The sequence below is a fragment of the Pseudorasbora parva genome, chromosome 15 (assembly GCF_024679245.1).
Source record: "Pseudorasbora parva isolate DD20220531a chromosome 15, ASM2467924v1, whole genome shotgun sequence".
Lineage (NCBI taxonomy): Eukaryota > Metazoa > Chordata > Actinopteri > Cypriniformes > Gobionidae > Pseudorasbora > Pseudorasbora parva.
The window spans coordinates 42,710,069-42,737,963 of NC_090186.1; the positions used below are offsets into that span (position 1 = coordinate 42,710,069).

The 27,895-nt window shown below is 37.9% G+C and overlaps 3 protein-coding genes across 3 annotated transcripts in view; 1 reads left to right on the forward strand and 2 right to left on the reverse strand.

The window, feature by feature from the left end:
• atp6v1d (ATPase H+ transporting V1 subunit D) overlaps nucleotides 1-11,191 on the reverse strand; it is a 17,379-nt gene extending 6,188 nt beyond the window's left edge. Inside the window, exons 1-8 of the mRNA XM_067418752.1 lie at nucleotides 10,966-11,191; nucleotides 10,156-10,273; nucleotides 9,992-10,071; nucleotides 9,833-9,900; nucleotides 8,787-8,831; nucleotides 8,600-8,703; nucleotides 8,426-8,492; nucleotides 5,834-5,912 (exon numbers count right to left, since the gene is read on the reverse strand). Of these exons, the coding sequence (XP_067274853.1) occupies nucleotides 5,834-5,912; nucleotides 8,426-8,492; nucleotides 8,600-8,703; nucleotides 8,787-8,831; nucleotides 9,833-9,900; nucleotides 9,992-10,071; nucleotides 10,156-10,273; nucleotides 10,966-11,006 (602 nt within the window). The 5' untranslated portion in view covers nucleotides 11,007-11,191. The remainder of the gene's footprint in view (nucleotides 1-5,833; nucleotides 5,913-8,425; nucleotides 8,493-8,599; nucleotides 8,704-8,786; nucleotides 8,832-9,832; nucleotides 9,901-9,991; nucleotides 10,072-10,155; nucleotides 10,274-10,965) is intronic.
• Nucleotides 11,192-11,688: 497 nt separating this feature from the next.
• eif2s1b (eukaryotic translation initiation factor 2, subunit 1 alpha b) lies at nucleotides 11,689-21,898 on the forward strand. The gene is made up of 8 exons (XM_067418753.1): nucleotides 11,689-11,823; nucleotides 13,071-13,313; nucleotides 15,478-15,557; nucleotides 15,646-15,797; nucleotides 16,061-16,167; nucleotides 17,963-18,060; nucleotides 18,149-18,292; nucleotides 21,497-21,898. The coding sequence occupies exons 2-8, from the start codon at nucleotides 13,073-13,075 to the stop codon at nucleotides 21,620-21,622; spliced, it is 948 nt and encodes a 315-aa protein (XP_067274854.1). The 5' UTR covers nucleotides 11,689-11,823; nucleotides 13,071-13,072; the 3' UTR covers nucleotides 21,623-21,898.
• Nucleotides 21,899-24,505: 2,607 nt separating this feature from the next.
• rbm25b (RNA binding motif protein 25b) overlaps nucleotides 24,506-27,895 on the reverse strand; it is a 38,556-nt gene continuing 35,166 nt past the window's right edge. The window contains exons 17-18 of the mRNA XM_067418239.1: nucleotides 25,276-25,323; nucleotides 24,506-25,184 (exon numbers count right to left, since the gene is read on the reverse strand). Coding sequence (XP_067274340.1) covers nucleotides 25,092-25,184; nucleotides 25,276-25,323 — 141 coding nt within the window. The 3' untranslated portion in view covers nucleotides 24,506-25,091. The remainder of the gene's footprint in view (nucleotides 25,185-25,275; nucleotides 25,324-27,895) is intronic.

Sequence of the window (27,895 nt, forward strand, 5' to 3'; positions counted from 1 at the left end):
CAAAATCTGAGTCATTCATACATACATACATACATACATACATACATACATACATACATACATACATACATACATACATACATACATACATACATACATACATACATACATACATACATACATACATACATACATACCATACATACATACATACATACATACATACATACATACATACATACATACATACATACCAAAATCTGAGTCATACATACATACCTACATACATACATACCTACATACATACCAAAATCTGAGTCATACGTACATACATACATACACATACATACATACATACATACATACATACATACATACCAAAATCTGAGTCATACATACATACATACATACATATCAAAATCTGAGTCATACATACATACATACATACCAAAATCTGAGTCATACATTCATACATACATACATACATACATACATACATACATACATACATACCAAAATCTGAGTCATACGTACATACACACATACACATACATACATACATACATACATACATACATACCAAAATCTGAGTCATACATACATACATACATACATATCAAAATCTGAGTCATACATACATACATACATACATACATACCAAAATCTGAGTCATACATACATACATACATACATACATACATACCAAAATCTGAGTCATACTTACATACATGGCAAAATATCTGAATCATTCATAAATGCATACCAAAAAATGTCAGTCATACATACCAAATTCTCAGTTATACATACATATATACATACATACCAAAATCTGAGTCATACATACATACATACATACATACAAACAAACCAAAATCTGAGTCATACATACATACATACACATACATACATACATACCAAAATCTGAGTCATACATGCATACATACATACATACATACATACATACATACATACATACATACATACATACATACATACATACATACATACATACCAAAATCTGAGTCATACATAAATACATACATACATACATACATACATACTAGAGCTGCAACTAACGATTATTTTTTCTGGCGACTAATCTAACGATTATTTTTTCGATTAGTCGACTAATCTAACGATTTATTTTTTTACCCTTTGAAATTTTTCAAAATTCTGTGGCACCCCCTCACATAAGTTACGCTAGAGGTGTAACAGTACAGACTGCTCACGGTTCACTTTGTATCACGGTTTTAGGTTCACGTTTCAGTACAGTTCGGTATTTGCTATGTTCAGGGGAAAAAGGACTACTGTCAAATGAAAATAAAGAAAATAAGAACAGATAACTTAAATAGAAGCAGCAGCACAAATAAATACTATTGAGCAAAGATGAGAACAAAATAAACAATGCTTTTCAGGTAGGTCTAACATTAGTTTTTAGGTAGAGAAATGGAATGAAGTAATCAAAAGTAAAATAACCACACATTTAACTGTTTAAAATATAAAAAATAATCCTTATTAAACTTACAAAAGCTATTCAGTCAGGAGCAGTGAGTGATGTCTTTATCTTTTGTTTGACATTAAACAGACAGCAGTCAAGGCTACTGCCCCTTTAAGAGCCACGGATAGTCGTCGTATTTTCTGTATAAAGTTCACTTAAGGCATAGAGTAGGCTGTGACATTTTGACATACTTTTTGTGAGTTTGTCCGTTTGAGCACAGGATTTGAAAGATAACTCAATATTTGCGCGCTTTGGGATGAGTGCACAAAGACAGATCTTCATTCGCGTCTCCTGGCTACACGGGGGTGATGACGGTGAAAATGACTGCTCATATTCGGACGTACAGCAGCACTCGCATGCGTTTTATAAAGTTTACAAAGAGAGACCGTTTTGCCCACGTTTTTCTTTTATTATCGCTGTTGTTGTAGTGTATACCTGAGGAGTCAGCACGTGTATCCTTCGACAGAAACATACATACAGCATTATTTTCAAGTTACAACCCATATTAAAGATGCGTCATCAGATGTGATGACCCGCGGTGTAAGTGCGTCCCCGCAACTTTTGCTCGGGATCGCGGTTGGGAAACACTGGTCTGTATTGATTGACACCGCGCTGGTTTGTTTAGAATTATATGAGCGCCGTGACCGCGCGCTGCTGCGTGACGAAGGCGTGTCGCTGCTCTGGTTTTAAAAGCTATACTTAATGCTGCAAAATGCAATAAAACTTGTTTTACGGTCGAATGCAACACGTGTGTGTGAGTGAGTAAGAGACGCGCAAAAGGGCGGAGAGAGAACTTAAGGAAATGCAGCTAAATGAATATGCCTGCGTCTTTTAAATAGCGTAAAAATGAATGAATGACGAATGTGGCGGCCGTTATTGATTATGTGGCGGTCCGCCACAAATTAGTCTATGTGTGGGAAACACTGTTTGGCCTCTGTTTAAAGTATTCCCATACTTTTGATATTCGCGGTCTAGGTTTTTGTGATTAGAACCAGGAGCAGAAGCCAACATTACGCGAGATGAACGTCTGACACGACGCGTCGACGCATTTTACGAACGTCGACGTATTTCCGTAGTCGACGTCATCGATGACGTCGACGCGTCGTTGCAGCACTAATACATACATACATACGTACATACGTACATACATACGTACATACATACATACATACATACATACATACATACATACATACATACATACATACAAACCAAAATCTGAGTCATACATACATACATACATACATACATACATACCAAAATCTGAGTCATACATGCATACATACATACATACATACATACATACATACATACATACATACATACATACATACATACCAAAATCTGAGTCATACATAAATACATACATACATACATACATACATACATACATACATACATACATACCAAAATCTGAGTCATACTTACATACATGGCAAAATATCTGAATCATTCATAAATGCATACCAAAATATGTCAGTCATACATACCAAATTCTCAGTTATACATACATACATACATACATTAATACATTCATACATACATACATACATAGATACATACATACATACCAAAATCTGAGTCATACATACATACATACATACATACATACATACATACATACATACATACAAAAATCTGAGTCATACATACATACATACCAAAATCTGAGTCATACATACATACATACATACATACATACATACATACATACATACATACATGCATACCAAAATCTGAGTCATACATACATACATACATACATACATACATACATACATACATACATACATACATACATACCAAAATCTGAGTGAAACATACATACATACATACATACATACATACATACATACATACATACATACATACATACATACATACATACATACATACATACATACATACATACATACATACATACATACAACAATCTGAGTCATACATACATACATACATACATACATACATACATACATACATACATACATACATACATACATACAAAAATCTGAGTCATACATACATACATACATACATACATACATACATACATACATACATACATACATACATACATACATACATACATACATACATACATACATACAACAATCTGAGTCATACATACATACATACATACATACATACATACATACATACATACATACATACATACATACATACATACAAAAATCTGAGTCATACATATATACATACATACATACATACATACATACATACATACATACATACATGCATACCAAAATCTGAGTCATACATACATACATACATACATACATACATACATACATACATACCAAAATCTGAGTGAAACATACATACATACATACATACATACATACATACATACATACATACATACATACATACCAAAATCTGAGTGAAACATACATACATACATACATACATACATACATACATACATACATACATACATACATACAACAATCTGAGTCATACATACATACATACATACATACCAAAATCTGAGTCAAACATACATACATACATACATACATACATACATACATACATACATACATACATACATACATACATACATACATACATACCAAAATCTGAGTTATACATACACATATACATACATACAGGTCCACATATGCTAAAACATTAGCATATGTGATAAAGTTCATTATTTTCCATAATGTAATGCTAAAAATTAAACTTTCATATATTTTAGATTCATTGCACACCAACTGAAATATTTCAGGTCTTTTATTGTTTTAATACTGATGATTTTGGCAGACAGCTCATGAAAACCCAAAATCCCTATCTCAAAAAATTAGCATATTTCATCCGACCAATAAAAGAAAAGTGTTTTTAATAAAATAAAATAAAATCAACCTTTAAATAATTATGTTCAGTTCTGCACTCAATACTTGGTGGGGAATCCTTTTGCAGAAATGACTGCTTCAGTGCGGCGTGGCATGGAGGCGATCAGCCTGTGGCACTGCTGAGGTGTTCTGGAGGCCCAGGATGCTTCGATAGCGGCCTTAAGCTCATCCAGAGTGTTGGGTCTCGCGTCTCTCAACTTTCTCTTCACAATATCCCACAGATTCTCTACGGGGTTCAGGTCAGGAGAGTTGGCAGGCCAATTGAGCACAGTAATACCATGGTCAGTAAACCATTTACCAGTGGTTTTGGCACTGTGAGCAGGTGCCAGGTCGTGCTGAAAAAACAAATCTTCATCTCCATAAAGCTTTTCAGCAGATGGAAGCATGAAGTGCTCCAAAATCTCCTGATAGCGAGCTGCATTGACCCTGGCCTTGATAAAACACAGTGGACCAACACCAGCAGCTGACATGACACCCCAGACCATCACTGACTGCGGGGACTTGACACTGGACTTCAGGCATTTTGGCATTTCCTTCTCCCCAGTCTTCCTCCAGACTCCGGCACCTTGATCTCCGAATGACATGCAAAATTTGCTTTCATCCGAAAAAATTACTTTGGACCACTGAGCAACAGTCCAGTGCTTCTTCTCTGTAGCCCAAAAGTGTCTTGACCTGGGGAATGCGGCACCTGTAGCCCATTTCCTGCTCACGCCTGAGCACGGTGGCTCTGGATGTTTCTACTCCAGACTCAGTCCACTGCTTCCGCAGGTCCCCCAAGGTCTGGAATCGGTCCTTCCCCACAATCTTCCTCAGGGTCCGCTCACCTCTTCTCGTTGTGCAGCGTTTTTGCCACACTTTTTCCTTCCCACAGACTTCCCACTGAGGTGCCTTGATACAGCGCTCTGGGAACAGCCTATTCGTTCAGAAATGTCTTTCTGTGTCTTCCCCTCTCGCTTGAGGGTGTCAATGATGGCCTTCTGGACAGCAGTCAGGTCGGCAGTCTTACCCATGATTGCGGTTCTGAGTAATGAACCAGGCTGGGAGTTTTTAAAGGCCTCGGGAATCTTTTGCAGGTGTTTAGAGTTAATTAGTTGATTCAGATGATTAGGTTAATAGCTCGTTTAGAGAACCTTTTCATGATATGCTAATTTTTTGAGATAGGAATGTTGGGTTTTCATGAGCTGTATGCCAAAATCATCAGTATTAAAACAATAAAAGACCTGAAATATTTCAGTTGGTGTGCAATGAATCTAAAAGATATGAAAGTTACATTTTTATCATTACATTATGGAAAATAATGAACTTTTATCACATGTGCTAATTTTTTGAGAAGGACCTGTACATACATAAATACATACATACATGAGATGAGATGTACACCACCTCTCTCAATCCTTTTTAAATGTCATTTGTATCAATTGAAGTGTTTATATGAAGTGTTTACATCCATTCCAATCTGCGGGTTATTTGGGTGCATATCATCACTAAACCTCGCTATAGTGCACTGCAGTCTCACCTGTAGAATTCCTCTCGCTCCCGTTCATCCAGCTCAGTAATGATGTACGTGAGTGTGCGCTCGATCCTGGGAATAATCACTGAGAGGAAAAACACACAAGCGTCACATGATATAGTTTTTGTTTTTTAAAGAGGACCTAAGATGCTTTTTTCGATGTTCTCTTTCTTTAGTGAGTAATGTTGCTGTTTGAGCATGAAAAAGGACCCCCTGAACTCTGAACTCTCTGAACTGCTCTATTGTCTTAAAGGGATACTTCACCGTTTTTTCATATTAAACTATGTTATTCCCTTAACTAAGATGAGTTGATACATACCTCTGTCGTCTGAGTGCGTGCACTTAATCTCTCTGACGCGGGGTGACATTCTGATAGCATTTAGCTTAGCACACTAATCACAGTTCATTCCTATGGAACCAAACAGAGATCAAGTTAGAAGCAACCAATCAACTCCACGTTTCCCCTATTTAAATACAGTTACACGAGTAGTTGAACGATCAAGTATGGTGACACAAAATAAAACGTGGCGCTTTTTTAACCGAGTTAAAAAGGAGAACTATAATGTATGGCGGAATAACACTTCTGAGAGTACTTCAACTCGGCGCAGTAAAAAGTCCCGGCCGAAACATCCTCCCTCACATCTCTCCATCCCTCTCTCATTTCCGTAAATAGAACCAACGTGATCTGCACGCCTGCATCAGTAGTAGTTTGAGCAGAGTTGACGAAGTACCAGTTTGTAGGAAGATAGTTTGAACAATCATGGGTATAATGTGCGTCGTAAAGGGTTGTGAGAACAAGGCGAAGGTATTTAGTGCCGTCATGTTTCACAGATTTCGGCGGAAAGCTTGGTTAGCTGCTTTGAACATTGATGCAACAACATCGCTGGAGATTCTGAAGAAATGGCGTGTTTGCTCCGAGCATGTCACACAGGAGGACTATACCTCCACAGGATTACGCCTAAAGGATTCTGCCACACCGACAATAATCAAAGCAAGAACACAACAAAGTGGATCATCACCTAACACTGTAAGTGTCCGTTTGCATGGTATTTGGTTGTCCTGAAGTGCAGGTGGCAGTAACCTTAGCTTATCAAACTTTTGTGGTGTTTAACCTAGTAAACACAAGTAACTTTGCTGCGAAATCAGTGCGCTTGTGAGACAGGCAATACAGAGTTTTTGACTGTTTGATGTACTTGAGAAGTGAGCTCAGAAATAAAAATGAAGTATAAGCCTAAGCCCGTAGTGTAACGTTATAACTTAGTGTCACCAAATCAACAGGCACTGTGTCAGCTTTCCAAGTGATCTTAAGTAAAAGACAAAAGCCAATATTAGTATACTTTAACATAGCAACGTTTAATATTACAGATGGAACATTCACGAGAACATCATAAAAACAAACAAACAGATTTTATGAGATGAACCTCTCAATATAGAAACCTGCAACCGCAGTGAGAAAATAAACATAAAAACTCCCCTTACACTATAAGTTTTAATGTCAATATGGTAATATGTGAAATGCTCGGAGCAAACACGCCATTTCTTCAGAATCTCCAGCGATGTTGTTGCATCAATGTTCAAAGCAGCTAACCAAGCTTTCCGCCGAAATCTGTGAAACATGACGGCACTAAATACCTTCGCCTTGTTCTCACAACCCTTTACGACGCACATTATACCCATGATTGTTCAAACTATCTTCCTACAAACTGGTACTTCGTCAACTCTGCTCAAACTACTACTGATGCAGGCGTGCAGATCACGTTGGTTCTATTTACGGAAATGAGAGAGGGATGGAGAGATGTGAGGGAGGATGTTTCGGCCGGGACTTTTTACTGCGCCGAGTTGAAGTACTCTCAGAAGTGTTATTCCGCCATACATTATAGTTCTCCTTTTTAACTCGGTTAAAAAAGCGCCACGTTTTATTTTGTGTCACCATACTTGATCGTTCAACTACTCGTGTAACTGTATTTAAATAGGGGAAACGTGGAGTTGATTGGTTGCTTCTAACTTAATCTCTGTTTGGTTCCATAGGAATGAACTGTGATTAGTGTGCTAAGCTAAATGCTATCAGAATGTCACCCCGCGTCAGAGAGATTAAGTGCACGCACTCAGACGACAGAGGTATGTATCAACTCATCTTAGTTAAGGGAATAACATAGTTTAATATGAAAAAACGGTGAAGTATCCCTTTAAGTTTTCTTCAGAGAACGAACATGTCAAAATATTTATCATTTTAAAAATTCATATGCAGAATAAAGGGGCGGGCCGAATTGAGTTATTTAGTAGTGTGTTCAAACTGGTGGTTATGGTAAGGGGCGGGACATTTCCCAAACACGCTGGAAGCGCTTGACCAATCACAACACACTGCTCCAGTCGACCAATCAGAGCACAGTGTGCTTTTCAGAAGGCGGGGCTTCATAGAGACAGGAACTAAACAGAGCGTTACTGACAGACTGGGAAGAGAGGAGCCGCAACAATGGAGGATATGAGGAAAATAATCAACATTCAAGCAGGAAAACCTAGAGCTCAAAAACTAAATCAAGATTCATTAATATTAGATCCTCTTTAAACCAAGCCTTGTCGTTCAGAGGATATTCTCACCATGCTCGATGGCATTCACACGACGGTTTGTGATCTTGATGGCCTCGTCCAGTGTCACAAAAGAGGTCTGTATGTGAATGAATAAAAAAAAAGACTGATTAAAAATATCCTGCATAAAAAACTGAGATTTCTACATGTTCTTATTTGGATAGCAATCTTCAGCCGTGATTTGACCTGCAGCGAGGCCAGCTCTACGAGAAGCTCGACTGCTTTGGCGTAGTTTCTCTTCAGACGAGACAGCTGCTCTCCACCTCGGGCCAGACCGGTCAGCTCATAGCCTACACACAGAAGACAACCCAACTCAGATTCACTCGTTCCACAGGTATTCGATATCAAAAGATGAGGTGAACGGGATTCTTACTGTCTCCTCCCTCCTGGTAATGCTCAAACACCGGAAGAGTGACTCCTGAGAACACACGGAAAGAAGATATCGGACAATTCTTTATATTTAAATGAGATTAGATAGAAGAACAATAGACAGATAGACTGATCGAATGATAGATAGATAGAATGATAGATAGATAGAATGATAGATAGAACGATAGAATGATAGATAGAATGATAGACTGATAGATATACTGATAAATAGAACGATAGAAGGATAGTTAGAATGATGATAGAACGATAGAATGATAGATAACATAATAGACAAAACGATAGATAGAAGATAGACAGATAGACTGCTAGATAGAACAATAGATAGAACAACAGACTGATAGATAGAATGATAGATAGACTGCTAGATAGAACAATCGATAAAATGATAGACTGATAGATAGAATGATAGATAGACCGACAGAATGATACAATGATAGATAGAACAATAGACTGATAGATGGAAAGATAGACTGATAGATAGATAGAACGATAGACAACATGATAGATAAAACGATAGATAGAACGAAAGACAGATAGACTGATAGATAGAATGATAGATAGACTGCTCGATAGAACAATAGATGGAACGATAGAATGATAGATAGACTGCTAGATAGAATGATAGATAGACTGATAGATAGAATGATAGATAGACTGCTAGATAGAACAATAGATGGAACGATAGAATGATAGATAGACTGATAGATAGAATGATAGATAGACTGCTAGATAGAACAATAGATGGAACGATAGAATGATAGATAGACTGCTAGATAGAACAATCGATAAAATGATAGACTGATAGATAGAATGATAGATAGAACAATAGATAAAACGATAGTCTGATAGATAGAATGATACAACGATAGATAAAATGATAGACAGATAGAACAATAGAATGACAGGTAGAACGATAGACTGATAGATAGAACTATAGATAGAACAAGATGGATGGATATAGAATGACAGATAGAATGATGACGGACGGACGGACGGACGGACAGACAGACAGATAGATAGATAGCAGACCTGCCACGTTGTCCTTCTTGGCCCTGACCTTCACCTGGGCCTTGTTGACGTTCTGAATGACTGTAGTGCTGACAGGATTCAAACACACACACTCTGTGAGATCTGGAGCCAAACCCTCCTCTGATGACATCATCACAGCCTCACTTTAATCATAATTACCTGAAGTCTCCAGCTGCAAACTTAGCCTCAGCCAATGAGAAGGCGGCTTCCCTCATCACCTCGCCCATCAGCGTCTTAGTCTGAAGAATGAGAGAGTCACATCATCTTTTCACAAATTAATAAATACAGATATCTAAAACAAAAGCACAGATATGCTGTTATACCTCAATGATTTTTCTAAGAATCTGGCGAAAGCGCATGGACAGAGCATCAGCTTTCTTCTTCAGCAAACTGCGGCCCGTCTGAGCGCCTTTCAGCCGAGCTTTCATTATGGTCTGAGCCCTGAAACATAACAATATACACAGAGGACATGCATATTACGGAAAATTAATGGCATACAGTTTTATTAAGACTTTCTAAAAATGCATATTTCAGCATTCATTTTACATCTCTGACATGATTAATTGAATATATCCTATTATTGTAGATTATTTACAACTATTATATTGTATATTGTATGTATGTATAAGTCTTTTCCTAGTATCTCTTAGCTGCAGTCAGTAGACTCAAGCACTGAAGGCTCACATGACTGTGAATAATATCACTTCCTCTTCTGACTCCGCTTGAAACTACAACGCGATTTATTTTCACGATTTATATAAATCCAAAACACGTCTAAAATATTGTAATCCGTCATATAGAGCTCTATAATATTATGCAGACAAAATGCATTTGCATTACGCCGATATATAATGTACAATATATTTTTTTTATTATTGCTTCTTTAGGAATAAAATCTACATGTTGTGTAATATGCACGCTTTCTATGACTCTTCATGTTTAATAAATTCATAAATCATAAATCCTAGATGACGCACGACTCCAGCGTATTCAATATTATCTTAGTGCGTGCTTTGACATATATATAAAACCATAAATTCCTAAAATATGTATTTATCAGATGCTGTCACTCGGTTCTTTTCATGGACGATTGAAAATAATGAATGTTTTGACTTCACGAGCCTCGTACTCACATTCTAGAGGGAAACACGTCGATCCGCTCTTTTCCAGACATCTTTCTTCTTTAATTTTAACCCTATATCAACCTACGGAGACGCTTTGCTGTTGAAATCGTTCAAATATTCTGTCCGTTTATTTAATTTCACGATTAAACGATTATAATATCATCGCTATGACCCAAGCTACAGGACGCAGGATTTGATGATCAGCTGATTTGAGGTCATGTGATTCCTCCCGACAGCGGCGATTGGACGCGTCACTTCCGTGCATGTCTGTAGCGGAATTCACATTCCAAAATAACGGTCGACGGTGATGACACTAATGCAAATTGTTGTGTCTCCCTAAAATAAATAATTTTACTTAATGTGTTATTTATAATTTTTCCTCGACTTTAAGAGCTTGGAGGACGAAACCAGCTAAAATAAAAGTAATATAAATAAATGAATATGCAAATAAATAAATAAACCTACAAAAGGATAAATAAATAAATAAATTAGTGCAGTCGCGAATCCATCAATCGTGATGAATCACATTACAAATAAAACTTCTTGTTTACAGAGTATATGTGTGTGTAATTATTATGTAGTGCTATGTAGCACTAATGTATTTATTTATGTAGACTTTTGTGGGTTTATTTATTTATTGGCGTATTTGATTTATTGTTTTTTTTTTTTTTGCAGGTTTCGTCCTCATACGAAGTTACTTTTATTTTGAAGTACGGCCGTATTGCAACGCCCCTGCTATTCACTGGCTGCTGCTCGCTTCATCCTTTTCGCGGATCGCAGGATCAATGGCCAACTAACACTCGCAGAAATACTACAGTTTATAGAGATTTAAAGGCTTTAAAGTGAGCCGTTTGTGACACCTGTCAGGTGGGATTGAGTTACCTTTACATCCGTGATGGTTCGGCTCACGCTGAGCTCATGTTTGGGATGATATGAGTGTTTAATCGCTGCTGTCATAGAGCATGTGCTCAGCTATACAGGGATGATGTATAGACTGACAGTTCAATAGATAGATTTACAGACAGACAGACACACAGATAGATAGATAGATAGATAGATAGATAGATAGATAGATAGATAGATAGATAGATAGATAGATAGATAGATAGATAGATAGACAGATAGACAGATAGATAGACATTGTGTATGTCATGTCAGCAGTGCATCATTAAACAAATTATACAGCACATGCAATATGCATACAGTATACAATATATTTTTTATAACATACATGCACACAGAATACATTAGACCAGGGGTTTTCAAACTGGGGCCTGGAAGAGTTAAGAGAAAAACAATGTAAAAAAGAAAAGAAAAATTGGAACACTGTCTTCTGCTCATCAAGCCTGCATTTATTTGATCAAAAATACAGCAAAAAAAAACAGTAATATTGTAAAATAGTTTTAGAATTTAAAACAGCTGTTCTCTGTGTGAATATATAGTAAATTGTAATTTATTCCTGTGATCAAAGCTGATTAATGATGATAAATGCAGCTTTGATCACAGGAATAAATTACACTTTACTATATATTTACTTAGAAAACAGTTATTTTAAATTGTAATAATATTGCGCAATATTACAGTTTTTACTGTATGTTTGATCAAATAAATGCAGGCTTGATGAGCATTAGAGACTTTCAAAAACATTATAATTAGTAATGTTTCCAAACTTTTGACCGGCGCTGTAAAAAGGATTAAAATAAATACACTGATTAAAATTAATTAATAATTTAAAAAAATGATATTAAAATAAAACATATAGTGAGTAGGAAAAAGGGATTGTAACTTTAATGTAAAAACCAATGCAACTTAATTAAGAAACTAAGTATTTTCCAAATCATATTTTACACATTTGTAATATTTATCTAAAATGGATCTTTATAGATGAAAATATATATTGCTTCCTTTTAAATTTTGGGATGAGGGTAATCACATTTGGGTTTTCTGACTGAAAAAAAGACTGAAAACCAATAGATTATATATAAATATATATATATAGGCAAACAAATCAGACATGAGATCTGTTAAATAAATGAAGGCAGTTAGTCCTGTGTTCATTAAAGAAGTGCTAATCTGTCGATATGATCCCAGCTCTGCTTGTTTTTCTTGTGTAGAGATGCCGGGCCTCAGCTGTAGGTTTTACCAGCACCGTTTCCCGGAGGTGGAGGATGTGGTGATGGTGAACGTGCGCTCCATTGCCGAGATGGGCGCGTATGTCAGTCTGCTGGAGTATAACAACATCGAGGGCATGATCCTGCTGAGCGAGCTTTCGCGCAGACGCATCCGCTCCATCAACAAACTCATCCGCATCGGCCGCAACGAATGCGTCGTGGTCATCAGAGTGGACAAAGAGAAGGGTAAAATAAAATAGTTGTTTTCTGTTCAGAAACAGAAAGTAGCACAGCCTAGTAAGAGCACTTTCAAAACACGGTAACACTTTAGTTAGGGGAACACATATTCACTATTAACTATGACTTTTGCCTTAATAAACTCCTATTTTACTGCTTATGGGGCTGTGCGATATTAAATATATATATAAGGTATATAATATATAAGGAAAATGCGATATGCAATAGCTTGTTAAATAATGCAATATTCGATATGCAATACGATATTGCAATTAGTGTGTAAAAATTATTTAAATTATATATTTTTTAAAATGTAAAAACTGAGAATGAAAGCATTTGTGTTTCACATTCTTTCTGGAAAAAGAAAGCATCGCTACAACTTCTCAAAGTGACCAGCAGTGTCTTTCACTTTTCTGTGTGTGTGTGTGTGTGTGTGCGTGCGTGCGTGCGTGCGTGCGTGCGTGCGTGCGTGCATGTGCATGTGCGTGTGTGTGTGTGTGTCAGACAGCGCAAGACTGCAAGTTATTGTTTTGCACAAATTATTGTGTTTAATAACTCTTTTTAACATCTAGCCCAGTCAATTCTCTGCTCTATGCGTCAACCTAAAACAGACACTTTTCACAATGTTGAAGTAGCCTATTATAATCATTCAGATATTGCATGCCGTTTGCGGTATGCACATTTGCGATATTTCGATAATTTCGATATATTGCACAGCCCTACTGCTTATTAATTGTTAGTAAGGTAGTTTTTGTAGCATTTAAGTTTAGGTATGGGGTAGGATTAAAGGATGCAGAATAAGGCATTGATATGTGCTTTATAAGTACAAGTAAACAGCCAATATCCTAGTAATATGCATGATAATAAGCAACTGGTTAATAACTGAACCTTAAAATAAAGTGTTACCCAGAACACTACTTCATGATGTTTCGAAACCTTTACTAATCTTTTGTTTCGAATCAGTGTCACGTGATTTCAGTAAACAAGACTTTGTTACGTCATAACTGTTTCTAAACGCCACTTGGGGGTGGATGTGATTTCGTGGAGATTGAAAGAGAACCATTAAAGGTGCCATGCGTAAACATTTTGGTAAAAATATCCCAAAAATGACCTACACGCATCAAAAGAATGAGAAGAAATAAGGGCAATGATGTCATTAAATAAATGTCAAGTTATAGTGCTGCAGAGATATCAATCTTAATTAGCAGTAGCATTACTAGCCCCGGCACGACAGGTGTCGTAATACCAGTCTTGGCCATGGGAGGCGGTATGCGGGCAACATAACCACCAGCTAACCTGCAATACACGAATAACTCGGCTTGTGGGCGTACTTGAACCTGATGCCAATCGTGTGGAAATTACAGCCCACTACTTCATTTCAGTTCAGGGAAGAGAGCGGACGGATGGCCGAAGCCCTTGGCCCCTTAAAATGTATCTGATATTATAAAAATAGCTGTTTTTACCTGACGGGAAAAAGTGGAAGTGCGGGCGCCCGGCGACTGTGTCATAATAAGAGTCCTGGTACTCGCTAGCCGTTTAGAAGAGGCGCCCTCCAGTGGACGAAAAGTTGCATAGTGCACCTTTAAAAAAGGGTTTTACCTGATCTCTGATCAGTTTTATACATTTGTCAATGTTTTAATGAGGCATTAGCATAATTAAAAGGAATAATTGTAGTTATTATTGGCCTGTTTAGCTGAGCCATCCATAGAATAAACAAAACAAGCTCTGAAAAATGATAAAAGAGTACATATTACACAGACACATGATATTAATGGCATTAGCTCATTAGTTAATTGCATTGGATAGATTATACTTTCAATATAATATTTGCAATGGGTTCGTAAAAGCTGTTTTTATGCACGTTTGGCCCATAGTCTATAAAAAAAATATGGACGACACATCTTCACAACCTTTCACTGAAAAAAGGGAAGCAGAGAAAGTAAAGGCGCAATATCAAAATCCCGCCCTCACTCTCGCAGATGCTGAACAATTCATTATGTTTGTGTGAAATAAAGTTATGAAAATGTAGAAATTAGCTAAAGCTTCAATCTCCTGCCGAAAAAAGTGTTAGTGCCTCAGTGACCACCTCACTCAGAGAAGCCGTCGATCTCAGCTGCCAATCATGACGTCAAAATGCATTTGGCCAATTTGAGATTTTTTGTTTCTTCTACAGGATACATAGATTTGTCCAAGAGAAGAGTGTCTCCAGAAGAAGCCATCAAGTGTGAAGATAAATTCACCAAATCCAAAACCGTGAGTGTTTTAATGGTTATGTTTTTTAAATGAAAGTTAAATAAATGTTTTTGTGGTTTGAGGATGTTTAGTTGTTGTTGTACTGCAGGTGTACAGTATCCTACGGCATGTCGCTGAAGTGTTGGAGTACACTAAAGACGAGCAGTTGGAGAGTTTGTTCCAGCGCACCGCATGGGTGTTTGACGAGAAATACAAGAAACCTGGATACGGCGCCTATGATGTCTTCAAACAGGCCGTGTCGTAAGTGTTTGCGCGATAACTGGGAGTTTTCTGAGCGCTCCGACTTGTACCATGTGACTGCTGTGCCACTTGACTCATAATGGCATTGATAGTGTTGCCATAGAAACGAGGAAGTGAACAGCTCCGTGTAGAACGGCACATGTTGTCATCTCGTAATTACGGTAATTATGAGATGGCGGGAACGCAGCATAAACACAAAGCAAGACTGTAGTGTAAACTGAACATGAAAATGATCTTGCTTGTTTTTCTTTTTTCATTCACAGTGATCCCTCCATCCTGGATGGTTTGGATCTGACAGAGGAAGAGAGAAATGTGCTCATCGACAACATCAACAGACGGCTCACTCCACAGGCTGTCAAAATAAGAGCTGGTATTTTATTATAAAAATATATATCGCACTTTACAATACTGATAGTTCTAATGCAATTGAATTTAAAGTATTTTAATGTACCTTTTTTATATATATATATATATATTTTTTTTTTTAAATTTGTTCTTATTTTATATTTATATATTTTAACTAATCCACAACCTTAACAGTCACTTATTATAATTATCTATCTATCTGTGTATCTTTTACTGCATGCATTGCAACATTATTTTGTTATGCTTTGGCTGTAGATGAATGTAATACTAATCTTGTTCATACCTTATTACTAGCTTTGTGGGCTGTGAAAATTCCTTTTACACAAATACATATAAAAATAGAGTTTCATTGACCTTAAAATTGCTACGTTTATATACTATATATATATATATATATATATATATATATATATATATATATATATATACATATATATATATTATTTTAGCTGTATACTATGAAGTTCAGGGATCAATAAGAATTTTTGCAAAGAAATTAATATGCATTAAATGTATCAAATTAATAGTAATTCATTACATTTATATAGTGTTTTTTTTTTGTTTTTTACTCAAATAGCTTTACATTAGCTGTGATTACATTACCCTTCAAATTGAGCAAACTGAAATTAGACCTAATGGAAACGCGTCAATTTCCCAAAAACTTCCATATGTCAGAAAATACATTTTTATGCAGGTGGTTTTTTAGGCAATTTAAAAAAGGAATATTTCACAAAACTGCAATGGAAATTTTTTGCATTTACAGGTCACCTGGCATACAAATGATTATTTGTTAAAGATGGTGCGGGTATGTTGGGACAGAAGAAAAGACAGTTCTTTATTTATTGCCCTATTGCACTGCACAGCTCAAAAAAAAAAAAAATCTGTTCATCTGAAAATGTCCTCTGTGAAATCGCATACTATAAAAACCTCCTTAAACACCTCAAACGTGGCCGCTCCCAAATATAAAGGGCTTTCCTTGACATTAATGCTTGGAGAACATTCCTACGTCTCCTTTGATTAACACATAAGGCAGCAGCTATTTGCACTCAGTGAAAATAACATGTTCTTAGCGATAGATGATATTTACTCTAAGTGCCAAGAGCTGTAGAGGATATTTACTAAGTGAAAATAGTGATATATTCCATTTACACCATGTAAAAGTAGCTATTTGCAATAATAATTAGATACTTTTTATACTTTATTTTGACAGATACATACTATTTGCACCTCAGTATTGTACATTAACAGGATGCAATTATAATAGTGTAAATAATTATATTTATTAAAATGTTTAAATGGATGCCGCCTTAATGTGACAATAAAAGCCCTCCCTACACCGACCCCTAATCAATAAATGCTTTTATTATTATTAAGCATTTCATTAAGTACTTTATTTCTATATTTAGAACATTTCCTTAATTTTTATTGTAAGTAAGTGCCTTTGCGATGTGATGTGTGATGGGGAAAGAGAAGAGCGAGCTCGGCAAAAGGCGGATTTGAACCCTGGTCGATCGCGTCAAAACCAAGATCCTTAAGCCTTACGCTTTACTGACTACACCACTGAAGACGCTGAAATATGCCTGTTAGTTTTTTTAATCTTGTTTGGCCCAAACATGCATTGTTAGGCAGAAGTAGTCTGAATAGCACTTCCCAACAAAGCACGCTATTTGTACTTGGTGTGATAGGACTCTCCGCAAAAAAAATGTATGGCCAATGCTTACAATATATGTCACTATCTTATATATGCCATCTGCTGTGTTTATGTATGTTTAGCATGTTTCCTTTTAACCCGTCGACAGACATTGAGGTGGCTTGTTACGGATATGAAGGCATTGATGCGGTCAAGGACGCTCTGAGGGCGGGGCTTAACTGCTCCACAGAGGCCATGCCTATCAAGGTGCCTCCTTTATATTCTGCTGTATGTTTCAGAAGCAGTTTTATGATCCACAGGTTCTGTCATTAGAAACGGGTGTGATTTCTTTCAGATCAATCTGATTGCACCGCCGCGATACGTCATGACCACCACGACTCTGGAGCGCACAGAGGGTCTGTCGGTGCTCAACCAGGCTATGATCGCCATAAAGGAGCGGATCGAGGAGAAACGAGGAGTCTTCAATGTCCAGATGGAGGTGAGGAACTTTCAGAGCATCATGAATGTATTAAATAGCTGAGAATACACTACCCAGTCAAAGGATTTAAATAGACAAATGCTTAAGAGTCAGTGACTGGATCATTATTGCAGTGATCATGATGTTTCTAGCATGTTGTATTAGGGGTGGGAATCTTTTACCATCTCACGATTCAATCCGATTCCGATTTTTGAGGCCACGATTCAATTCATAATCGATTTTCGATTCAAAACAATTCTATTTTGAAAATATCAAAATTAAATCCGCACCCGCCCAGACCCGTTAATATTTGGCCCGTTACCCGGCCCGTGCCCGTGATAAATCACACACGCTAAAATCATTCAAAATTAAAATGCTTTATTTTTTATCTTGCACCTCTCTCGACATCAACAGCGTCATGAATTGGCTAATGAAGCTCTGCCTCTCTTTGTCAACAATTACATATACTCCACTCACCAACTTTACTTTTACTTAACATTTAACATTTATTACAATCACGAAATGGAGGTCGAAAGTGCTATATCCATTGCTAGTCCTGCAACGCTCGCTCCATCTGGGCTACGAGAGGCATCAACAAAAGTTGCACCGTCGCAGTGGTGGTGACGTGATAGGTCAGATGGCATATCGTTGTTGTGTGTATGTTTAATGGGAATTTGGACATAGAAATTGTAATACAGTATGTTCGATGGGGGAAGAAGGAGGTGGGAACTTTAACTAAACAAAACGAAAGTAACGTGGGCAGCCCCTCATGGCCAACTGCCACGCGCACACACATAATAAAACGTAAACACAACTCAACGTCAAATCCAGGTCTGGTGATCTCTCGTCCTTATATGCCTCGAGCTCCCTCAGAGGACTCGAGACCGGTGTGGCTCGCAGATGACGCTCATTTACAATCACGCCCCGGTCTCGCTCGTCCACCTCGCCACAGAAATATTGCACATATTTTTCATCCGCGCTACTACCCGCCTGCAGTTAATTATCCGCCCGCACCCCCGCCCGTGATTTTTATAAATGTCACAATCCACCCGTTTTAGCCACTTTTATGCCGTTGCAGGACTCTACGTCACGTAAAGGCTAGATACAAAATGGAGGTGAACAGAATCGTTTTAATAAATTAATAAAATCAGCTGGCTTGGACATTTCAGATCGATGCTGAATCGTTGCAAATGAGAATCTAGATTCTTCTGTGAATCGATTTTTTGGCATGTTGTATGTTTGGCAAGTTCCTCTATAACCCTGATTGGAGTGCCAAAAAACTGATGCGCCTCTTGATGGAAATAAAATGTTGAGATTAAAAGGTGCATCAGTTCTTAGTCAAGATCTTAAATTTGCAATGCAAGAGTCCAGCTCTCTGTAAAGACTCCTCCAGCACATCCCAAAGACTTTTAAATGAGTTTAAGGTCTGGACTCGGAGGTGTCGATTCATGCGTGAAAATGCTCCCTCAACCATTCTCTCACAATCTGAGCCTCTTCACATTGTCATCCTGGAATATGGCCATGATATGTCTTCCTACATGGTTGATTAAGAAATAAAAAGCTACACACTCCATCAATCAAGTTTAGAAGAACTGTTGCATTTGTCTATTTAAAGCCAAACAGCAGGCAGCCACCTGACCTTTAAATAAACACAAGTTGACGATCGTTAAAATGTTTTGAGGTTAGACCTCTCAGAATCATGATGTTCGATTCTTAAAGGGGGGGTGAAACACTCAGTTTCAGTCAGTGTCATGTCAATCTTGAGTACCTATAGAGTAGCATTGCATCCTGCATATCTCCGAAAAGTCTTTATTTTTTTAATAATTATATAAGAAAGATGCGCTGTTCCGAGTCTTTCCGGAAAAAGCCGAGCGGGTGGGGGCGTGTCATGTGAGCGGAGCTAAATAATGACGTGTGCAGCAGCGCGCTGCAGTGAGGAAAGTGAGTCGCTCTGTGAGGAAAGTGATTCGCTCTGTGAGGAAAGTGATTCGCTCAGTGAGGAAAGTGATTCGCCCGCCGCGTGAGGAAAGTGAGTCGCTCTGTGAGGAAAGTGATTCGCTCTGTGAGGAAAGTGATTCGCTCAGTGAGGAAAGTGATTCGCCCGCCGCGTGAGGAAAGTGATTCGCTCTGGGAGGAAAGTGATTCGCTCAGTGAGGAAAGTGATTCGCCCGCCGCGTGAGGAAAGTGAGTCGCTCTGTGAGGAAAGTGATTCGCTCTGTGAGGAAAGTGATTCGCTCAGTGAGGAAAGTGATTCGCCCGCCGCGTGAGGAAAGTGAGTCGCTCGGTGAGGAAAGTGATTCGCTCAGTGAGGAAAGTGATTCGCCTGCCGCGTGAGGAAAGTGAGTCGCTCTGTGAGGAAAGTGATTCGCTCAGTGAGGAAAGTGATTCGCCCGTCGCGTGAGGAAAGTGCTAATACAGATCGACCGCCGGCCTATCAGTGGGTAAGTCAGTAGCTACTGGTTATATCACCTGTTTAGCATCCTACAAGCCAGCGCTTTGATGGGCGTCGGCTGTTGCTTTCGCTCTCTCCCTCGCTCTCTCTCACGCTCTTCCAGTAGAATTGTCCGTAAGGCCCATACAAGGAAATTCCGCCCCCACTAACGTCAATGGGAACGCATGATCTCAAAAAACTTGCCGAAACTTATGACTAACCGGAAGTAGTATTTTTGACAAAGAAATACTCCCATCAAACGTCCACCTTAACTTTTGAAACTTTGTCTATGTTTAGTATGGGATTCCAAGTCTTTAACAGTGTAAAAAGATCAGTATGCATGAAACAGCATTTCACCCCCCCTTTAAACAAATTGTTATTTTAAGAGGTCGAGCAGAATCACAGAATGAAATTTTAAATTTCAGATGACAAAAAAAATTGCATTGTATACATATTGCTTTACACGTGCAGATGGGTACTGAACCAAAGAACTGCTTCGAAATTAACAAATCAAAAAGAACCAATTGAGTCGGTTCTGACTGGTGAAGAACCAGCTCAGTTGAATCTTTCTGATTTGGGCTTGAATGTAAAGGCTAACTTTCCTTTCTGGATGTGTCTCTAAAGTTTGATTCTGTGAATCGACTCAAAAGAAAGATCCGTTCAAGAATCAAACATCACTGATGGTGATTTGCGGTCTGTGGTGTTTAAAGTAAACCTAAAAGGGACCAAAAGTACCATGCAATGTTTTAGAGATGTATTTGCCCTGAATGCACTCTCATGCATGAATGTTTCAGCCTAAAGTGGTGACGGACACGGATGAAACAGAACTGCAGCGGCAGCTGGAGCGTTTGGAGCGGGAGAACGCAGAGGTGGATGGTGACGACGACGCGGAGGAAATGGAGGCCAAAACGGAGGACTAGATGAAAAACCAGCAATTCCTTCAGTGCAGAAATGGATTCCCATAAACTGCTTTTGTATGGAAGCGACCAACTAGTGACGTTGCAGCAAATTAAGGGACACACATTTTAAAGCCGTGATGTTTATTTTTAACCGGTGGCCTTTTAAACCGTCACAACTATGATCAATATTAACATGCAGAGTGAAAACTTCAGATTTTACAGTTGTATATTTCTGTGAATTAAAACATGTTTCTCGCTCTGCTTCAATCTCAGTAAATTTCTGGAAAGTTGTTGGAAGTTGTGCTCTTTTCCATTTTTATTCCTACATATTACAAATCGCTCTGGGATCTAATATACACTGAAGAGGTTTTTGATCTGTAAGATTTTTTAAATGTTATAGAAGTCTCTTCTGCTCAACAAGGCTGCATTTATTCTATTAAAAATACAACCAAAAAAAATAATATTGTGGAATATTAAAATGTAAAAGCGGTTCTCTATGTGAATATATAGTAAAGTGTGATTTATTCCTGTGATCAAAGCTGAATTTATCATCATTACTCCAGTCTTCAGTGTCACTGATCCTTCATGTGCAAGTCAGTAAGAAAACTTTTTTGGAAAACAACTTAATACATTTATTCTGCAAGGATGCATTAAATTGATCAAAAGTGACATTTATGATGTTACATTTAAAATAAATGCTGTTCATTTGAACTTTCTATTCATCAAAGAATCCTGAAAAAAAGGTCTACACAACTGTTTAACAATAATAATAATCATAAATGTGTGTTGATCATCAGATCCTCATATGAGAATGATTAGTGACGGATCATGTGACACTGAAGACTGGAGTAATGATGATAAATTCAGCTTTGATCACAGGAATAAATTACATTTGGCTATATACAGTCTTGTTCAAAATAATAGCAGTACAATGTGACTAACCAGAATAATCAAGGTTTTTCGTATATTTTTTTATTGCTACGTGGCAAACAAGTTACCAGTAGGTTCAGTAGATTCTCAGAAAACAAATGAGACCCAGCATTCATGATATGCACGCTCTTAAGGCTGTGCAATTGGGCAGTTAGTTGAATTAGTTGAAAGGGGTGTGTTCAAAAAAATAGCAGTGTGGCATTCAATCACTGAGGTCATCAATTTTGTGAAGAAACAGGTGTGAATCAGGTGGCCCCTATTTAAGGATGAAGCCAACACTTGTTGAACATGCATTTGAAAGCTGAGGAAAATGGGTCGTTCAAGACATTGTTCAGAAGAACAGCGTACTTTGATTAAAAAGTTGATTAGAGAGGGGAAAACCTATAAAGAGGTGCAAAAAATGATAGGCTGTTCAGCTAAAATGATCTCCAATGCCTTAAAATGGAGAGCAAAACCAGAGAGACGTGGAAGAAAACGGAAGACAACCATCAAAATGGATAGAAGAATAACCAGAATGGCAAAGGCTCAGCCAATGATCACCTCCAGGATGATCAAAGACAGTCTGGAGTTACCTGTAAGTACTGTGACAGTTAGAAGACGTCTGTGTGAAGCTAATCTATTTTCAAGAATCCCCCGCAAAGTCCCTCTGTTAAAAAAAAGGCATGTGCAGAAGAGGTTACAATTTGCCAAAGAACACATCAACTGGCCTAAAGAGAAATGGAGGAACATTTTGTGGACTGATGAGAGTAAAATTGTTCTTTTTGGGTCCAAGGGCCACAGGCAGTTTGTGAGACGACCCCCAAACTCTGAATTCAAGCCACAGTACACAGTGAAGACAGTGAAGCATGGAGGTGCAAGCATCATGATATGGGCATGTTTCTCCTACTATGGTGTTGGGCCTATTTATCGCATACCAGGGATCATGGATCAGTTTGCATATGTTAAAATACTTGAAGAGGTCATGTTGCCCTATGCTGAAGAGGACATGCCCTTGAAATGGTTGTTTCAACAAGACAATGACCCAAAACACACTAGTAAACGGGCAAAGTCTTGGTTCCAAACCAACAAAATTAATGTTATGGAGTGGCCAGCCCAATCTCCAGACCTTAATCCAATTGAGAACTTGTGGGGTGATATCAAAAATGCTGTTTCTGAAGCAAAACCAAGAAATGTGAATGAATTGTGGAATGTTGTTAAAGAATCATGGAGTGGAATAACAGCTGAGAGGTGCCACAAGTTGGTTGACTCCATGCCACACAGATGTCAAGCAGTTTTAAAAAACTGTGGTCATATAACTAAATATTAGTTTAGTGATTCACAGGATTGCTAAATCCCAGAAGAAAAAAAAAATGTTTGTACAAAATAGTTTTGAGTTTGTACAGTCAAAGGTAGACACTGCTATTTTTTTGAACACACCCCTTTCAACTAATTGCCCAATTGCACAGCCTTAAGAGCGTGCATATCATGAATGCTGGGTCTCATTTGTTTTCTGACAATCTACTGAACCTACTGGTAACTTGTTTGCCACGTAGCAATAAAACATATACTAAAAACCTTGATTATTCTGGTTAGTCACATTGTACTGCTATTATTTTGAACAAGACTGTAAGTCTGAGACCGTAGGGTGTCCTATTTAGTCCTTTTAGGAGCCTTTGCGGTCAATACGCGTCTTTAATGTACACTTTTACCAAAGCCTCGCTGGTTTGCTCCCAAATTAAATAAAAAGTAAAGTAAAAAGTGAAATTGTATTTCTTTATACTAATACGTATAGTAATTAAGTATTTTACACCACTGTAATGTTAATATTCAAGAGTTTTAATTTCCCCTTTGCCGAATTGTTACCTCCAGCTCCCAGCGATTGGTCTGTTGCAAGCAATGATCTATATAATATCATTTTTATAGATCAGTGGTTGCAAGTAAATATGCAGGAATTATCGTGCCGCTTCAAAACTGAGCCAGGACAGAACACAGTAATATGCACACACAAAATGATTTTACTAAAAAAAAAAAAAATCACTTTTATTCAAAACACATCCACTGATAAGTACAAAAACAAAGACAATCGTTTTCATGTATTTCAGTTTAGCGAGAGACTTTCTGAACAGTGTTGGGGTCCAATCGACTGGTTTTGTTTTAGCGAAACAACTGGGGAAAACTCTTTGGTACGGTTGGTGAGGGCGACCAAAAGAACAGAAATGGTAAAAATCACAACCCAGACTTGATTGGCAATCAATACAGTAGGATTTTACATCGGGTACTCAAAGAAAGAACCGCTAAACCGGGCAAGATGACGCTACACTGAAGATGGATTCAACAGGAAGGCCCTGAGAAATCAAACCTCTTCCTCTCGGTAGCTTTAAAACAGACGTTTAGAGTCGGTGCTCGCGGCTGCCGCAGTCTTATCGGACGCGTCTGGGACGTGAGAAATGAAACGGCTCAATATTTATTAACTCCAATGGTTGGAAATGGTCGAGTTTCCCAAGTTGTTTTTAAACCTTAGATGAGCTGTCCAGCCCAAACGGGAAGTAAAAAGCAAAGTTCATCTGCGTTCAATGCTTGTTCATTTCCCAAGTCCGATCTTCTTGGCTTCAGTTTCATAAATCAATAGCCTCCACATTTTAACTATGAAGACCTCAGCCTCTTCATCCAGCACCTGAGGAGACGAAGGTAGGTAGTTAAATAACGTAAGCAGTCGTAATGACACAATTGGAGTCTTAAAAATGGTGTGTAAAGCCCAAACTTACCATCGCGACGTCATCTAAGATCCCTTGTGGTGTACTGTGGGCCATCACCTGAGAACAAACGACAAGAGTTGTTCTTAAAGACTTATTGAATCATATGCAAGTCGCTTTGGATAAAATGCATTTGGTACGGAGCAGTTACTGTGATTGAAATCAAAAGCCAACATTTACCGAACACTCGTTACTCATTTTATATGAGAAGAGTAGGGATCTAATGATTCACTGGTCTAAAATCAATAAAAATGTGACGATTCAAGTGGGTTGAGATGTTAAATGAATCGGGATTCATGTTTTAAACAACAGGGAAGCTAAAACTACACTGTGACCTCGCTTTACAGGCACGATAGCAACTAGTAGGGTTGGGTATCGTTTGGGTTTTTTACGATACCGGTGCCAAACAAGTACTTTTAAAACGGTACTGGTGCCTAAACCGGTACTTAAAAGATAAAAAATTAATTAAAACAAGAGACACAAAACGACGGTGGATGACATTAAAGAATGACTTTTTATTAAAAAAAATTCACCATCTTTAAAGGTGCACTATGCAACTTTTCATCCACTGGAGGGCGCCTCTTCTAAACGGCTCGCGAGTACCAGGACTCTTATTATGACACAGTCGCCGGGCGCCCGCACTTCCACTTTTCCCCGTCAGGTAAAAACAGCTATTTTTATCATATCAGATACATTTAAGGGGCCAAGGGCTTCGGCCATCCGTCCGCTCTCTTCCCTGAACAGAAATGAAGTAGTGGGCTGTAATCTCCACACGATTGGCATCAGGTTCAAGTACGCCCACAAGCCGAGCGAGTTATTCGTGTATTGCAGGTTGGCTGGTGGTTATGTTGCCCGCATACCGCCTCCCATGGCCGAGACTGGTATTACGACACCTGTCGTGCCGGGGCTAGTAATGCTACTGCTAATTAAGGTTGATATCTCTGCAGCACTATAACTTGACATTTATTTAATGACATCATTGCCGTTATTTCTTCTCATTCTTTTGATGCGTGTAGGTCATTTTTGGGATATTTTTACCTCGATTTTTACACAGGGCACCTTTAAGGTTTAACATTATTTTGCTGAAATAAGACCATATTTTCTGGCTAAATATTTTAGAACGTATCGCTTTATTGTTTCCATGAAGGTGCGTTGTGCTTCTTACATTACACACAGCAGTCACAATTAGGGATGGGTACCGAAAACCGGTATTAAACGGGCCCCGGGGCTGAATTTTGAAAGACCGTTGTATCGATAAGCTCGGACGTTATCGGTTCTGCTGTCGGTACTTTTGAAAATACACGTGACGAGAGAGAGAGAGAGAGAGAGAGAGAGAGAGAGAGAGAGAGAGAGAGAGAGAGAGAGAGAGAGAGAGAGAGAGAGAGAGAGAGAGAGAGAGAGAGAGAGAGAGAGAGAGAGAGAGAGAGAGAGAGAGAGCTCCGCAAACGACAGCCGAGGACAGAACCAAACATTCAAACGTAGCCTGGTTACACTTTAGATCTGTGATAGTCTGCTTTTATTTTAGATGTTGTCTTCCAAAGATTATAATAATAATATTTATGTCTAGCCCAACTTAATTCCCTTTGCAGCAGTAGCCTGTCATTTCTCCAAACTCAAACGTAATGACAGAATCAGCACGATCAGTGATTGTTGTAAAATACAGTCTAGCCACTGTTGGTAAATTGTGGGACGCGTTTAATAATAAAAAGAGCGATTAAAAGCACAAAAATGAGCGCAAGAGATTGTTCCCAAGTCGACGCGCGCGCTCTGAAACAGCCGCAACGAGACGAGCAAATTACACTGTCTTTCGGTTTCACACTCGCGTCTAAACGATCAAATGTACACAAACATTTATGTCAAAATGACCGGCTTGGAGAGTCTCTTAAACACAACAGTTTGTGTCTAAAATGGACGTAGTTATTATGGATATAGTCAGGAGAAAATATAGCTCATCTGCCTATTATCAGTCGCCTATAGATCTGCACGTCTGTCTTAAAGAGGCAGCAGTGTAAATAAACATGCTGACGAATTACTGCGAATTAAACAACCAAATGCAAAGAGAAAATCACTCACAGCTCTTGCATGAATAACTTCAGCTTTAATAAGCATTAATTTGGCTATTTATGATGAACAGTGTTATTTTACATTTGATTAGTAGAATTCTTCCTGAAATGAAAGCACTGCATGTGTAGGCTGTGTATTTTTGTTAATTGTGTGTGTGTGCATATATATATATATATATATATATATATATATATATATATATATATATATATATATATATATATATATATATATATATATATATATATCAATTTTGAGATAAAATCTCAAAAAGTACCGATAAGAATACCGTTAAAGTACCGGACCGATAAGCAGTATCGGTAAGAGTAGTAATACCGTTAAAACCTTAACGATACCCATCCCTAGTCACAATAGTGCTGTATCACAGATGTATTTTTAAAAAATGTATTCAAAATATGACATGTTAACTATCTGGTATTCTGATTTTCAAATGTGTGTAAGTGAATGTGTTTTGTCATAATGATCATGTTAGTTGATCTATAATGCACGATGGGCGCCGCCAGTTTGTGCCTCAGAAAATCAGATCTGTCGGATTTACATCACGTAA